This window comes from Neovison vison, chromosome 11 (genome assembly GCF_020171115.1).
Source record: "Neovison vison isolate M4711 chromosome 11, ASM_NN_V1, whole genome shotgun sequence".
Lineage (NCBI taxonomy): Eukaryota > Metazoa > Chordata > Mammalia > Carnivora > Mustelidae > Neogale > Neogale vison.
The window spans coordinates 126071746-126089359 of NC_058101.1; the positions used below are offsets into that span (position 1 = coordinate 126071746).

Here is a 17614-nt window from a genome sequence, read left to right on the forward strand (position 1 = left end):
AACTCTGCTACCTGAGGGTACAGTGGTGTGAACTGATGTCTCCAAGCATGAAGTCTGTCTCCTACCACTCATCTCCAGAGATAGAGATGTAAGGCACTTAAAAAAGTCAGCATTGCGCAAGAGGGCAAATAATAGTGTACATGTATGTATACATGTATATGAAATGGAAGAAGTGTTTCCAGGTCTTCCTGGCCGGCCAAAACTAAAAAGAAAAGAAAGCAGAGAAGTTCTGATGTCAGATGGTCATTAGTTTTATTTTCCCACTTAAATGAAATTTATCGGTCAGCCCAATTGTTTAAGCATCATGGACTTGTTTTCATTCTACAGGTTTCATCAGGCTGTATTATCTATATCATAATGGACTCTGTAGGCTGTTCAAGAATGTGACCTTACCGAGTGCTTTTTTGCAGGTAGTTCAGGCAGCTTTTTACCTTACCTGCAAATTTAAATCCAACATTGTTGAGAGTACAGGCATTTCTAAAACAACACCATATATGTATTCCCGAAAAACCTTGTGTGCTGTAAAACTGCACTAAAAATAAAAGAGCTTGTGGGAGGAAAATGTGTTAGGGTGAAACCAGCCCAAAGTTTGAGCACCAACAAAAGCAGTAACAATCGTAAAAGCTATATATACCAGCTTAGGTAAACAAAACAAAACAAAAAACAAAACCAGTTGCATTCTCTGGAATTCTAAGGGATACTGGACTGCTGCAATCAACGATGGGTCTGACATGAGGGGAAAGGGTGAAAGTAATTTGATAGAAAGGAACTGTAAGAAGTGCAGAGCCTGCTGAGTTAGGGTGCCAAGGAAGAAAATAGAGGAAAACCACCGTAGTAAGTACTTCCAAGATGGAACGTGAGGTCAGTTGAGCCAGGAGGAAGAATGTGGGGTAGTTAGAGATGCGGCGTAACTGTTACTTTAACTGACATTATTCCCCTCTTTATGACTGTGTCTGAGCCGGTTCACATCACAGAAGTACACAGTAGTTAGCTGGAAATAGATAAAAACAAAATGGCTCTTTATGGTGTAGAAGGAATTCCATTTTGCATTTAACTCCTTTCATACTAATTGTTATGTTTTCAGTAAATGTATTTTTAAATGACTAAGTCTCTAAGGAACTATTTTAGTAATAAAACAATGATGGGAATCACAGAAATAGCTGCAGGAAATTGTTTTATATATTTCAGGAGCAGAATATTGAAATATTTATCTGATTTCTTTATGACCTACATGACTTACTCTAGGTGGTAATTATATTTAATTTGAAGACATACTAACTGTATGTCTTCAAATTTCAGTGATAGTCACACTAAAAGTCTTAAACATAGAGATTTAGGATTTATAATCCCAGAGGTTTTGCTGCTTAGTTATAAAACATTCTGTGAACGTTTTGAAATAAAAACTGAGAATCATATAAAACACGCTGTATTGTCATAAAAACAGAATCTTAGAGTTAAAATCTCTCTACTATAGACGATACTAAACTCTCCTATTACTTCAGAGATGTCAGAGAATTGCTCCCAATTCCAGCAAAAAAAAATTGTGAATCATACCCATCTTGTTTTTAATAGAGAATTAATACAGTTTGAGGTACCTGAGTGGCTCTGTTGATTGAGCTTCTGACTCTTAATTTTGGCTTGGGTTGTGATAACAGGGTCCTAGGATTGAACCCCATGTGTGTCTCTGTGCTCAGCGGAGTCTGCTTCTCTCTCTCTCTCTCTCTGCTCTGCCCCTCACACTATCTCTCCCTCTCTCAAATAAATAAATCATTAAAAAAAAAAAGAAGAAAATACAGTTTGTTAAACTAGAATTATCAGTATTAAATATTATTTTCATTATAATTATTATTAAACACAAGTTTTATGGGTACTTCTAGCTTTAGGGAGGCAGTTGCCATCAGGCGAGGGGGGGGTTTCTGGCATTTTGAACCCTAGAACTGATATTGCTGTTGCCCTTAGAGTTGACTTCTTTGTTTTGGGAAGATTGGCAGTATGGGCTCTCTAGTTACAAAATTCAAGGTAAGTACCCTGCACTCTTCTTAAAATAGCTGAGGACACCTTACACTGGTGTGCAGATGCAGTCTTGGAAGGGGAACATTCTGTTGTATAACATAAACTGGAGTTAGCTTTCCCACCTCTGGGCTTTTGAAGAAGGAGAAATTACTTTCCAAAAGGAGGTTTTAGCAAAAGAGTTGGAGCACATTGACTCCCACAAGGTGTTATGTAATAGTGAAAACCCAAATTCTGGGCTCAAAATGATTGAATAACCAAAGTCATGGGAAATGGATTGTGGACTCTTTGATTGCTCTCCATGAGCCCTAGAGTCTTTCCTTGGCTGCAGTATTGAGAAGAAAATTCAGAGGAAGACGTCTTCATGGTGCTTCAGCTCCCATATCCAGTCAGTAGCTAAGGGCTGTAGATTCTCTACCTGAAATACTTCTGGAACTGATCCACTTTTTCATGCTAAGGTCATTATTTAGTCCAAATTGGATCAGCCTCTTGGTTGATCTGACACATTTCTCATTCTCCATTCCAAATCATCCTTTAAAAATACAATCTAATCTATTCACATTCTTACATCTTAGTTTTTCAGGTGGTTGCTCTTAGAATAGTTTTTCTTTGTTTAACGAGGTTTAGAGAGCCCTTCATAATCCTGACCTCTACCTGTCTTGGCTCGCTCTGCCATCACCTTGTTCTCCCTGACCCCATGCTCTGGCCATGCTGGAATTATTTCAGTTCCTAGATCATGGCTAGGTATGGTTCTGTTTGGAACTCCCTTCACCTGGTTCAGGGTCACAGCTCAGCTCAGATGTCTCTTCCTCCCGGGACTGGGTTTGGATCCCTGATTTTGCTCTGAGAGCACTCACTTGTCCTTCCTCTTCCTGGGGAACTGGTATGTCAGAAAGAGTTCTCCTGCCAGACTGTGAGCTCCAAGAGAGCAGGCCATGTCCCTTATTCACTGCTCTGTCCCTGTGCCTGGAAGAAGCCTGACACATAGTAGGCCACCACAAATACCTGTTGAACAGAATGAAAAGTGAATGAAGGTGAAGTATCAAAGAGTCTGTGGGAGTAGAGATGATGAAAAAGAAAAGGCAAATGACACTTGAGATCCATCAAGTATGTTAAAAGCCAAAAGGTTCATGAGCTTTAACTTTTCGGAGGTTATCGTGTCTGGGTGTCAGTGATGCAGCAGAAGCAAAAGCCAGGGAATTGTGGACTTAGGAATAAATTATTTTCTAAGGAAGTGAACACGGTACCTAAGTCCTGATCTTTTAACAAGTGTGACCATAAGGGACATTGGCTTGCCTTTTTTTTTTTTTAAAACCTTAGTCCTGGTCTGCTTTCCTGATAGATCACAGGAGAAAGTTCTATAAATAATTCCCACTGCAAAATGAAAAGAAACACATTGTAAAAGAATGATTTATGGGATTTTATTTATTTCTTTCAATTTTTTGAAGAAAAAAACGTTTTTAGATTTCTGGTCTACCTGAAAATTAAGCTTGATACCAGTTTATGAAAATGGTAAGAACTTTGTGCTGCTGGATGCAAACTTTATCCTCACTAAGGCAGTTTTTGTTTCTAAGCTCTCTTCTTCTTTCAGCTACTCTTAAAAATTTAGACTTTGGAATTCTCTCTTTCACACAGATTGTGGCCTGGCTAGGTGCTAGGTCTGAAATTGGAAATCAGATAAAACTATTTGTTTTTATTATGGAGACTTAGTTCTTAGGCTCCTCCCCCCACCCCAGTTTCTAATTTGAAATCTGCTCTTTAGGACCTGATGTAAAAGAGGATTTCCGTGTCAGAGTTTTCTTTCAGATCTTTTTATAAGTAGAAAACAAGACTTTTATGTGTAACTTTGGAGTTGGAATCATGGACAGGCCCCTTACCTGAACAATCACACATTTTGGCTATTAATATGAGGCCAAAAACTGGGTCATTATTCTCACCATAGCAGAGTTAATCACTTACTAGTAAAAGGAAGAGAACATTTAATACATTTGAGGGCTGTTTAATCATCAACCTTGAGGATGGCAGATACCTCTCCAAGTTTCTACGAACATACATCCCACTGCTCACCAAGGCCTTGTCACCAAGTTTATTACTTTAATTAATTTTTTCCCCTTACTGTGTTACTCTTACTTCCCCAATCAGCCACTGACCAAGACATTTCCAAAGTCACTGCTAATGTTACATCTGAAAATCATCACTTGTTTAGTTGAAGAACATATTCTGTATTCCTAGCAGGCAAACACAAAACAAGCATAGGTTTCCAAGGTATCAGCACTGAGTGCATCTGTTTCGTAGTGTAATTTCATCAGCTGAGCAGATGAAGAATGCTAATTAGCTTGTTTATACATATGTAATTTAATGAGACTAAACACTTAACTGATCTTAAAGTAAGCACAACTTGTTTCCTGTTCCTGTTTTTACTCTATAAAAAACAGTGTTAGACACATTTTCTGGGAATTATAGTGTTGTGCAATATAGGAGAAAAAAGAATTTCAAGGTTGACTTGTGAGTTTTATCTTGCAGCAAGATTGAATAGGAGGCTGAGAATCAAAATATTGGGTTTGGGGACAAGGGTTGAAATTCAACATTAATGAGAAGTTAAACTTAGTGGGAGACTTTATCATGAACTGTTTTATGACAGACTCCTAAGTCCCAAATTGAAATTCTGATATGTTCCAGAATAACTTATTCTAGGGAGGAGTTCTATATCTTCATCAGATCCAATCTAAAGTCTTCTAATTTTTTTGTTGTTGTTCTTGCTTGATTTCTTTCTTTCTTTCTCTTTCTTTCTTTCTTTCTTTTTTTTTTTTTGAGTACTCCCTTCTTCTAGTTATTATAGTTAATTTTGATATAACTGAAATCATGGCATTCAGTTAATATAGCTCTTCTTCCTGAAAATTAATATAAAATAATGGTATTTTAATTTTATAGTTATTTAATATTATCCACTATGCTGTCTTTTTTACTTTAAAGTTGTACAAAACTGAATCCACGTAGGCCGCTATGTTTTGGGAGTGAATTGGGTAGAGGAGATGAGAAAGTGACTCTGGCCCTATAGCAGAATTCTGTTTGGATTAAAATGCTTCAGTTAACCTGCTCAGCTTTCTAAAACCAGGAGTCAGCAACCTATGGCTTGATCCAAGTTGATAGGGTGAATCTGAGGGCCAAATCCATAGCCTGTTCTTGCAAATAAAGTTTTACTGGAACACATCCATTCCTCCTTTGTATATCAGCTGTGGTTGCTTTCATGCAGCAATGGCAAGAATTAAATCACTGATAGAAACCCACAAAACTGAAATTATCTACTCTCTGGCCCTTTACAGAAAGGTTCACTGCCCACTGATCTAAAGCATTTATGAGGGTGGGAGTTAGTGAATAGTAATAGTTACCTTCAGATGCATTTAAGACTGAGTGACATTTATTTTCTCAGAACTGAATCTCAAAATAAATGTGGTTGAAAGCCTGGGATTTTAGGTCTTTCAGACTCCAAGTAACCATTCCCGCTGTCACTGAATTACTACCTTTGGGTCACTCAGTAGACTGCTGAGAGAACTCCGTATTCTATTCTAGCAGAAAATGTCACCTGCTCATGAATAGATAGGATCTTCCTTGTATCTTCTTGAAGACTCATAAATTACATGTGATCACAGATTTGGGGGAAGACTTCAAGTAACAGAGAGTAGTAGCAGCTTCTACTGACCTGTCAGCATTCGTAATCCTCCCCCATACCTAATGATCCATGACACTCCCCAAGGGCATGCAGATGACAAATTTAGCTTCTTTAGTTGTCCCAGTTAAGAAAATGAATTGTCCATTGTCCTAAACTTATTAGAGAACTTATCTGTGACAAATTACAAGCTAAGGCTTGTACGCGTTAACAACATATTAAAAGCACTGAGGCACACAGAAAGGAAGTCACTGTACTCCAGTTCTAAAGACTGAAATACACGGCTTTATCCTAGATCATTCAACTACTCCCAGCCTATGAGCGGGAGAATTGTGTTCTTATTTGCTTTTTAATATAAACTTGTAAACCATATTTTTAAATGAATCCTGGTTTTGAACTAAGCCTGATGATGTAGAAACTGGTCTAGGAACTTGGGTTCATAGAAAATACATTGGCTCTGGTGTCGCATGGACCCTAGTTTGAAGCCTAGCTATGTCACTTTTCCAGCATATCAAAGGAAAGAAAATAACCTCAATTGTTGAGCCTCTGGCACATTGGGGATAATAATAATGTGCCATATGGTTGCTGTGAGGCTTAACTGTAAATACAGAATCCTCAGCACTGTGCCAGGCATGTCACTGGAAGGAAGTAAACTAGGGCTCTTTTGTACTCTTTGTGTGTGTGTGTGTGTGTGTTTTAATTTTCAAAGAATGGAAACAATGATCCCAGTCAATCAAGATCATTAGTATTGCTGACAAACTGAATTCCCAACCAGACAGTTTCAAGTGACAGATAACTAATTATCAGTGGGCTGTGGATTGTGTGTGGGGATTCACGGTCACAACATCAACACAAACAAGAGAAATATGTTGGAATAGCTATATGTATGATTTCAGCTGGCCTCTGGGAGGAGATGCCTTCTTAGTTTATTCCAGTGTCATCTAGACTCAGATCCAGAGACCCAGGAGTATTTTGAAAAAGTAGTATTTGTTTTTTAATTTTGATGCTATTTTAAAAGTATTTTGCTATTTACAGAAACAAGTATCTTCTTTTGCCGTAATCATTTCAATTAATCTTTTTTCTTCTGAAATTCAGAATTTCAGATCCCAAAACATATCCTTGAGCAGCACTACATACATTTTTTTTTTCTTTTAAATATTGGGAGACACTGGTTTCTGTTATCCTGATTTTTCAGAAAGGAGAGCATAATGAAAATGTAGTGCTTAGCACTGAGATGTAGATTTATTTATACTTGGCTTTTGTCATAAAACTGTAAAGTTCCATTCTTGTGGAATCAAACTAGACCAAATGGGCTATAGAAATGTAAATCAGTAATTTGTGGTAGGGACAGTTGGGAGAAAATTATGCTCCTTTTGAAAACTACTAAAACCAAGTATTTTACTAGTATACTAAAATGCACAGATACTAAATAAAGATCTTCACCAAATGGTTCATCCATTCTGTAACTGACACATCCACCAGAATTTTCTTCTTCTTGAAAATGACACTTGAATATATCGTCTTTGCTTTTTTACACCTATATTTTTCTGTTTCCCTAAGTATACAAAATCATTTACCTTTCTGTTCTGATTTTCTACTTCCATAGACACCCCAGTCACCAGTATCCTTGATCTGCTAGTGGCATCCATTGGTCAGTCCCACGTAAGAAGAACGGCTCACCCGGAAGTACTCTGAGCAGCTACTAACACCATGTTCTGCACCAAGCTGAAGGATCTTAAGATCACAGGGGAGTGCCCTTTGTCCTTACTGGCACCCGGGCAGGTTCCCCAGGAGCCAGCAGAAGAGGTAGCAGAAAGCTCAGAGAGTGGCAAAGCAACTCTGCCCATCTGTCAGGATGTCCTTGAGAAGAATGTTCAAAGAAGTTCTCCTCAAAGAAAGACCAGTAGGAGCCGAGTTTATCTTCACACATTAGCGGAGAGTATTTGCAAACTGATTTTTCCCGAGGTGAGTGCTTTACCTTTTGAGATTTTTACTGATACTGTGAAAATGGTAAAAGAATATTTTTTAAGGAAAATGTTAACCCTTGCTTTCTCACTTTCAAGGCTATAACACATAAACACACTTCTTGAAAGTGATTGTGTTCTTAAATTGTGTTTACTCTTAATAAATGTTAAGATCTTGAATTCTTTTCAGCAGGATCCTGCACTCTGATGAACTTTACGACTTTGGGCAACTGCTTAACTCCTCTTATCCTCATCTTCCTTGTCTGTGAAATGATAGTAATAACAGTACCTGCTCCTAGAGTTTTAATGAGCACGAAGGGACTTAATCCACGGCTCTTGCCATACCAAAAGTGCCTGGTAGTTGTTACCTATTCTCTTAAAATTAAATTCCTAGAAGAATAACTTATCTACTGTCCATTTTCTTCTAATTACAAAGAGCATCATATGTTCGCTGCCAGTTTGTTGAGTTGGGAAAATCTCCGTTTTCCTTCTCTAGCTCTGCATCTGAGGTCTCTGCAAAAGCCAGTTCTTGACCTGCTTCCTTGAGTCAGCATCATGGCCCTGCGCTTGCTTGCCCGTTAGCTTGGACACTTCGTGATGTAGCTCTGTGAGCCTCATAGCCTTGTGTCACATTGATATCTGGAGCACCTTCTGCTAATCCTCCTATAAGAGAACCTGGGGACAGGGCAGTACCTAATGAGGTCACATATCTTAGAATAGAAGGGTATGTGGAGAGCTCCTCTCCCCCTGCAGGACTAACAAGAAGAGTAGTTGACAAGTCTTCATGATGTCTTCCTCCCTCTGGCAGTATTCACAGTTTTCTATAAACTCACTTTATCTGGGAGATTGGACATTGACCTGATCCGACTCCAGGTATAAGAATCCACTGAACATTTTTAATTCACTCAACACCCACTCTGTTTTGTGCAGAGCACTGAAAAAACCATGGACTGCTGACTTTTCAAACTTAAAGAACTTCGGAGGTAATCTTGTTTCAGTCCCAGAATGACTTAGGGAGGTTAAAAGACTCAAGTCCCACAGCTTCCGAAAGGTAGAGCATTACTGTTGTCAACGGTATGGCTAGAGTGACTGAGAAAGAAGAGACTAGCATTAAAGCTTGAAGATGGAGAAATTAGAATCAACAGAAAGTTGAGGGAATTTACTTCAGATACAGTATTCGCACAATAGTACTTCGGTTAATGGCCTTTGAAACGGAACTATGTCATTATTCTCACCCCACCCCAGTTACTAGATAGCCAGCTTTGGCTGGGATGAGCGATGTCATCCTTCTCAGCGAGTCGGTTGGCATCATCCACTGGGAAGTGGTTGGGACTCTCATTTCCAAGAACAGAGTGAGATGCACAGAGATGAACAGATGGTGTGGATGGGAAAGCTGGAGAGCTTCCATGCCTTCCCTGGGTCCTGTCATTACCATGTTGGCTTTATTATTTTGTTGGATAAATTTGAATTCCTGCCATTGAAGTCAGACAAATGTTGGAATCGCTTTTTAAAACATTCTGAATACCAACTCTAAATGATATTTTACCTTTTCTCTTTTTCTTCATTTGGAATAATCTCTGTTGTTTGTGAACTCCTAGGAAAAAACATCAAAATTTGACTACAGCGTCATGTAGCAGGGAAGGCAAAGCTGTCGGAACTCTAGGGGGTAAAATGGGTACATTTGGTATTAATGACTAGAACTCTGACAACTGAGGCCATTTGTCTTTTAACAGTAAAATGTCCCGGTGCTGGATGCGTTTGGACTGCGCAGTGTTCAGTGTGGATTACTTCAGCTGTCCAAACATCAGCATGTCAAATATAACTTTTTTTTCACTGATTCTTTTTCATGTGGATAGATTTGTATACAAGCCTCCATACTTCATAAATATTTGACGATCTGCTAATCTCTCTTAACAGCTTATTTTCTCTAACTTGTTGGTAAGTAGCACGCAGAGCATTTAGTTTGGCTAAGTTCAGTTTAGTTTCAATTCTATCAGCAACCTAAGGGAGGGACTCAAAATAGCATTGGACAGCATTGTAGTTCTTGCTTTAGATAATTAGATTTAACTCTGTAGTCATGGTGTTTTGAGTTTGTTGGGGGTTTTCTTTGGCGGGGGAGGGGACAGTGTCCTTAGCAGATTTAGAACAGAGAGATGTCATCCAGTTGTGGAATAGAAGGACCTGAAAATGTGTTATTGCTCATCCAATGCAAAATTTTCATTTCGGGTTTTTTTTTTTTTTTCAATAAATTCCAGATTTTTCCCCCTAAGCTCGATTTGCTCTTTAAAACTGAAAGTCCTTTCCATAACTTATTTTATTAAGACAGAAGCTTGCTCTATTTTGCCTAACTTTGCTGCCTCACTTGACCAGTGGAAACTGTAAGAGGGATATAAATAGTTCTTAGGGGAAAAGGAATTTCCCAACTTGGAACACAACCAGAAAATTCTTCCCTTTCCTCTGGGCAAACTACAGAAAGGATCAACAGTTATATATACACATATAGATACATATGGTTTTTGTATGGAATGCAAAACATTGGCAGTCTAACTAACCAGTACTCTACGTCCAGTTACCAACTAGTTAGAGAAAACAAGCTGTTAAGAGACCCTCAACTCTATGGTCAATTAATCTTTGACAAAACAGGAAAAAATATACAGTGGAAAAAAGACAGTCTCTTCAATAAATGGTGCTGGGAAAACTGGACAGCTATATGTAGAAGAATGAAACTCGACCATTCTCTTACACCGTACACAAAGATCAACTCAAAATGGATAAAAGACCTCAACGTGAGACAGGAATCCATCAGAATCTTAGAGGAGAACATAGGCAGTAATCTCTTTGATATCAGCCACAGCAACTTCTTTCAAGATACGTCAAAGGAAACAAAAGCGAAAATAAACTTCTGGGACTTCATCAAAATCAAAAGCTTCTGCACAGCAAAGGAAACAGTCAAGAAAACAAAGAGGCAACCCACGGAATGGGAGAAGATATTTGCAAATGACAGTACAGACAAAAGGTTGATATCCAGGATCTATAATGAACTCCTCAAACTCAACCCACACGAAACAGACAAACACATCAAAAAATGGGCAGAAGATATGAACAGACACTTCTCCAATCAAGACATACAAATGGCTATCAGACACATGAAAAAATGCTCATCATCATTAGCCCTCAGGGAGATTCAAATTAAAACCACATTGAGATATCACCTTACACCAGTTAGAATGGCCAAAATTAACAAAACAGGAAACAACATGTGTTGGAGAGGATGTGGAGAAAGGGGAACCCTCTTCCACTGTTGGTGGGAATGCAAGTTGGTGCAGCCTCTTTGGAGAACAGTGTGGAGATTCCTCAAGAAATTAAAAATAGAGCTTCCCTACGACCCTGCAATTGCACTCCTGGGTATTTACCCCAGAGATACAGATGTCGTGAAAAGAAGGGCCATCTGTACCCCAATGTTTATAGCAGCAATGGCCACAGTCGCCAAACTATGGAAAGAACCAAGATGCCCTTCAACGGATGAATGGATAAGGAAGATGTGGTCCATATACACGATGGAGTATTATGCCTCCATCAGAAAGGATGAATACCCAACTTTTGTAGCAACATGGACGGGACTGGAAGAGATTATGCTGAGTGAAATAAGTCAAGCAGAGAGAGTCAATTATCATATGGTTTCACTTATTTGTGGAGCATAACAAATAGCATGGAAGACAAGGGGCGTTAGAGAGTAGTAGGGAATTTGGGTAAATTGGAAGGGGAGGTGAACCATGAGAGACTATGGACTCTGAAAAACAGTCTGAGGGGTTTGAAGTGGCAGGGGGGTGGGAGGTTGGGGTACCAGGTGGTGGGTATTATAGAGGGCACGGCTTGCATGGAGCACTGGGTGTGGTGAAAAAATAATGAATACTGTTTTTCTGAAAATAAATAAATTGGAAAAAAAAAAGAAAAAAAAAGAGAGATTAATAGATCATCAAGTATTTATGAAGTATGGAGACTTACATACAAATAACCTACAATGTGGAAAAACTCATGAAATACACAGCAATCAAGAGAGTAAAAATGTAAGGTAAATGCGAGATTTGTTTCAAATCAACGATCAGCTGGCCTTGGTGAAAGCTTGGATTTAAGGGTTTAGAGAAAGGGGAAAGACAGAGATAGCTCAAGTTTTCTAGGCCAGGACCTGTAAATCAAATATGAAATATAAACTTGTATTTGTAGCTGAGAAAATCAGCAGGGGGGGGCCGGGTATAGGGTTTGTGAAGAGAACAGGAATTTGCTTGGCTGGAGCCATGCTGAGATTGAAGCCTTGGCAGCACATCCAAGAGGATTTCCTGACCCAGCGGAAGTAGTGCCCGCAATTCCTTCATGGAAGACCTGGCATTACCCACTGGAATCTTCTATTTGGATTCCGATTCAGCCTGACCTTGTTTTGTGGCTGTCAGTGAGACCACCCACAAAGGGCGAAGGCTGTAAGGCCCAGCCCACACCATTCAAGCTCAAATTAGTTAAAGGGCATTGTTTCTTCCCAGAGCTGAGAAACTTCTAGAAAATCAGTCTCCGTTTCCAAAGCGTAAATTCACTGCACTCATCAGTAAAGTGATCATGTTTCTGCTGGATAGAAACTTCCAGGACACATTTTAAAAATATCTGTCTTCAAGTAAATTATTATTCAAGGGAATGTTTAAAACTTGTCTTTTCACTTTTTAGTTGGAGCGGCTGAACCTTGCACTTCAGAGGACATTGGCGAAACACAAAATAAAAGAAAGCAGGTAAACTGAACCACTTTAGTTGTGTGACCCTCCCGTGACACTTAACTGATACCACTACAAATAACCACGCCTTAGTGAAGGCCAGGATATGTTTTGAATCGCTGTGATATTGGAGAAAACTAGACTAAGTGTTTTAACTGCCACCAATCTGAAAGTTAGTGCATTTATTTTTCACACTGAATACATCCCTGAGCTCAGATTTATATAAAATGTTTAGGATTTTACAGCTGTTCAGGAAAAGGCAGAGCTGGGTTTTAAGCCTATTCTTTCCGGAGTCCGTGATCTTAACCATGTTTCCCTATACTGTTGCTTTTAACAAGCCATAAGACATGTTCTTTCCTACTAGAGGTAATGTCAATACTTCACAGATAAGGCAGGGATCCCAGGTGTTCAGTACAGACTCCTGCCTGAAGGATACAGCCAAGGGGTGGCAAAGGGTCCCAGTGCCCAGTACGGGGGTGGGGAGAGGAATTCCCACACACTTTAAACTTTCAGCTGCCACAGCCAGAGAAGACTGAAAAAGAATCAAAGTTGGGAGGGTGCTTAAAAGGGAGGGGTTGACTCAGGAGGCTTGAGGCGAAAGCTGTTTATCAGTCCTAAGGGAAGTGGTTCCGCATTTTCATAACCAGTTTGATTCTATTTGTATGCGCTGGCTGAGTATTTTCCGTTTATACTTTTTTCTTGCATGCCGTCTTTGAAATTTTTTGAAGAAAGTTTTCTGTAAAGGGTTAATATATAAGGGTTTTTTTTTTTTTAAGTTGCTTTATAGAGTTAATTTTGCATAAATATCTTAGTGTGTTTACTGCTGGAGGGTCATTTTATTGGCCTTGTTTTTGATTTCTTGGAATCTCAAGGATTGTTTCAGTTGTAAATAATAAAATAAATACTTGTGTTCAAATTCACAGAATTGAACATTGCAGCTTTGCAAACCAACGCCATTGTCGAGAATATTTTACACATTCATTCATCTATTTCTCAGGAGTGGATTATCTGTCCTTCATTTTCCCTGTTGACTAACTGGCCCCGGACTACAGGCAGGAGGCAAGCCAAGAAAGGGTCAGGAGCAGTCCAGAAGGAGAGAGTGTGACTCTATGTGTCTGACAGAAGCTTTGTTTATACAAGTGATATGAAAAGCATTCCGGAATGCCTCTGACCTTAATTCTCAGTCAAGCTGATAAGATAGCCAAGTCATTGTAGCTACGCTACTGTGTCTGTCTGCTTAAATCCTTGGCAGCCACTTGGCTCAAAATTGATTCTCAGGGCTCTGTGTTCTGAAATGTTCCTAAGCTGGATGCGGCAGGGGTTCAGTTAGGATGTATTCCCAGTTGTGCAGCTCTTTAAAAATACCTCAAAACTTAAAAAAAAAAAAATCTTTTTTTTTGGAAAGCTGAAGTTTTTTTACTGCTTCCTTGATTTCTTAAAGAGCTGATCATACTTTTAAATTGTGCTAATGATAATTATTCAGTTGTTGAAATAAGATGACAAACTTTTTTCTCATGACTTCCTGCTGATATGCTAAATGGCTTCTCTCTGCTTTGCTTTTTTAGTGCGTGGATATATTTTTTGTTTCCTTTTTTCCCCCATCTTCTTTTTGGAAAGTGGTCCTATCTACTGGTCTCAACCTGCCAACCACTGAACATAACTCTTTTTTTGGACTGTTTATAATATTATTTGAAAAGCAAAAAAAATCAATATATTAAACAATAAACTGTCCCTAAATGAAGACTGGTGCCCTCTGCCCCCCACCTTTTAAGTGAATTAATTTTAATACAGATATCATTGTGATATCTCTCTGGGTTGGTTTTACAGAGAGCTTTTGCTTTGTTTCTTTTCCTGGTATCTTCTGATCACATCAACATATCTGTGCAAGGCTGGGGTGTGTGTGTGTGTGTGTGTATGTGTACGTGTGTGTGTGTGTACAAGCACACACACATTTGCTGGCACATATGAAAGTTTAGTCTTTTTTTTTGAAGGTAAAGCTAGAGGACTTATTTTTAATGCATTATTCGCTGTTTGCACTAAGTTTTGCTCACATCTCATATCATGGGTTCGGGAAATTGGCAGAATTAAGGTTCCCTGAGCAGAAAGGCTTTCATTTCTTTAGGAAAACAAAACAAAACAAATCAGAAATTGAGCAAATGAGAAAACTAAGCAAATCTGAAGATGATTAATATAAAATATAATGAGAGGTTTGGGGATATCTAGACAAACTAAATAGAAAATTAGATAGTGAGCCTCAACCAATTTAGATAAGGAAGTATTTCTACCTAGCATTTTAAACAATTATAAGCAATGTACCTTTACGTGATAAAGTAGTGGACTGAGCAGTTTCCCTTCTTGAAAATATTTCCTTTTGAAACTTCTGTACATGTATTGTGTTTTATTGAAATCTGCTTAAAATTTAGATTTTTGTCTGTTTGTAAGCTTGGCTTATCTAATGGCAAACTGAACTACAGATAGAATCTTAGGTGTCTTTTCACATGTGTTAGTAATTTGGCCAATTTGGTTATCATAAGTCATCTCTGTCGGAAATCATCAAAACATAATTAGGCAAGCATGAATCAGTAAGTCATCTAGTGGAAATTACTAATACTTTTTTTTTTTTCACTTTTCCCTGATTGTTATAATTTTATTTATTTATTTATTTATTTTCATTTACAGCTTATTTTTTTTTCTTTTTTTTACATTTTTTTCCCCCAATTTATTTATTTTCAGAAAAACAGTATTCATTATTTTTTCACCACACCCAGTGCTCCATGCAAGCTGTGCCCTCTATAATACCCACCACCTGGTATCCCAACCTCCCACCCCCCCGCCACTTCAAACCCCTCAGACTGTTTTTCAGAGTCCATAGTCTCTCATGGTTCACCTCCCCTTCCAATTTATCCAAATTCCCTACTACTCTCTAACGCCCCTTGTCCTCCATGCTATTGGTTGTGCTCCACAAATAAGTGAAACCATATGATAAGTGACTCTCTCTGCTTGACTTATTTCACTCAGCATAATCTCTTCCAGTCCCGTCCATGTTGCTACAAAAGTTGGGTATTCGTCCTTTCTGATGGAGGCATAATACTCCATAGTGTATATGGACCACATCTTCCTTATCCATTCATCCGTTGAAGGGCATCTTGGTTCTTTCCATAGTTTGGCGACTGTGGCCATTGCTGCTATAAACATTGGGGTACAGATGGCCCTTCTTTTCACGACATCTGTATCTTTGGGGTAAATACCCAGGAGTGCAATTGCAGGGTCGTAGGGAAGCTCTATTTTTAATTTCTTGAGGAATCTCCACAAGAAATTACTAATACTTTTTATTGGTCAAAATGTATTATCAACTTCTCTGCTGTAAAAACCAGTGCAGTGATTGAATAAAGAATAGTTTTCTTTAGTTACTAATTTTTATACACATAGCTCAATGTAATAATGCCTGAGAGTTAAATATATAGAACCTTAAACTCAGCAATATATGTTACATACTTGCTTTAGAAAAGAAGATAGCGGGGGTGGGGGGTGTCTGGGTGGCTCAGTCTGTTAAGCATCTGCCTTTGGCTGAGTTCATGATCCTGGGGTCCTGGGATCCAGCCCTCAGTTGGCTTTCTGCTCAGTGGAGTTTGCTTCTCCCTCAGCCCACTTCTCCCTTGCCTGCTGCTCCCCCAGCTTGTGCCCCCCTCTCTCGGCCAAATAAATAAATTTAAAAATCTTGGAAAAAAAAAAGAAAGAGAGAGAGAAAGAAAGAAAGCAAGCAAAGAAGAAATATAATGGAACTTAAAAAGGGAAATCCATCAGTGCATGCACTTTTCTTCTTGGTTGTATTATCGGAAGAACCCTGGGCAGCTTTATTACCATCCCCTATTCTGATTCCCTGCCAGTGTAAACCTCTATAGTATTAGCTTTCTAAAGAAAGATAAATATGGTAAATATGCTTCAAAAAATGAGGAAACACTCCAAATCAGGTGTATTTTGGGGTTGCACATGTCATTGCTCCTTTCTTGTAAACTTGATAGTCAAGATTTGCCTCTACGGAAGAGGCAACTCAAACTATTTTCTGTCGTCATGTCTGTATGTTACAATCAGAAGTTGTAGCACGCATTTGTCGGTTTATAATTTAAGATGTTGACATATTTTCAGGAAATCTTTGGAAAGAGAAGACTTGGAAAAAATAATTACAGACCAAGCAGTTGCAGCAGGTAATAGAATTGTTTAAGTATATGTAATTAGGGAGTAATTATACTTACAGAACTAATATTTTACCCATAAACTAATATTTTCTACTGGTAGAAAATATTTACCTGTAGAACTAAAATTTTCTCCTAAAATATTCATATTTATTTTTGGTGACTTCCAGTATGAAGTATTCAGTATAATACATTGTGTTAACATAAAGAGTAATTCTTTTTCATGCTGTGTATTTTTGTTTGACAGAAAACATTTCCTCTTCTTTATAATGTTTATTTGCTGAGACATAGATAAGGCTGCATGGGAAGCTGACTCATAGACATTTACATGCTTTGACCTTGAACATAACTAAGTATTCCTTATTTATTCATGAAAAATCTTATTCAACCAAGTAAAATAAAGAAATTTTTTGAAGGTGGGAAGCAATCCTGGGGAAAAGGATTAGCAGTGTTCTAGTATTAATAATTAGTTTATGGGAAGGAAGTAGATGAGTAACTTTGTTGTACTGTCCTTTTTAAAGTTGGAGGACATGGACCAATGGGTTAAATCTTTCCAAAGGTACAAAGATATGAAGAATTTGATGATGATGATGATGGTGACGGTGACGGCTAACAGTATATACTGAGTCCTTCCCCGGAGCTGGGCACTATTCTAAATAGTCTCTACACATCACAACAGTGCTATGAAAAGGGCACTATTGTTTTTCCAAATTATAGATGAGGGGGAAAAAAATGACACACAGAATTTAAAGAATAAGGAAGATTAGGGAAGGAGAAGTTACAGGAAGTTAATGAATTCCAAACAAATATTCATTCCAGTAACATTTAAACAAGAATTTTGTTTTGCTTTAAAAAAAAAAAATTAAATGACTTTATATCATCTCTAGAGAAAAATGATAAAATTGAGGTTCATGACCAGTGATTTCAAATTCATTCCTGTTAACATTTCTACTGAGGGCGGGAGGCCCTCCAGGTTTGGACAGTGCCCCTTCATCAAAATGTGCTGTGTTTATCATTAACAGA

General features: G+C 38.3%; 1 protein-coding gene across 6 annotated transcripts in view; it reads left to right on the forward strand.

Annotated features, from left to right (window-relative positions):
- The window catches only part of GUCY1A1 (guanylate cyclase 1 soluble subunit alpha 1), a 63537-nt gene that overhangs the window by 24779 nt on the left and 21144 nt on the right, over positions 1–17614 (forward strand). For all 6 annotated transcript variants that reach the window (XM_044224667.1, XM_044224668.1, XM_044224665.1 and 3 more), the window contains exons 2-4: positions 7284–7642; positions 12355–12416; positions 16545–16603. In XM_044224667.1, the coding sequence (XP_044080602.1) occupies positions 7388–7642; positions 12355–12416; positions 16545–16603 (376 nt within the window). In that variant the 5' untranslated portion in view covers positions 7284–7387. The remainder of the gene's footprint in view (positions 1–7283; positions 7643–12354; positions 12417–16544; positions 16604–17614) is intronic.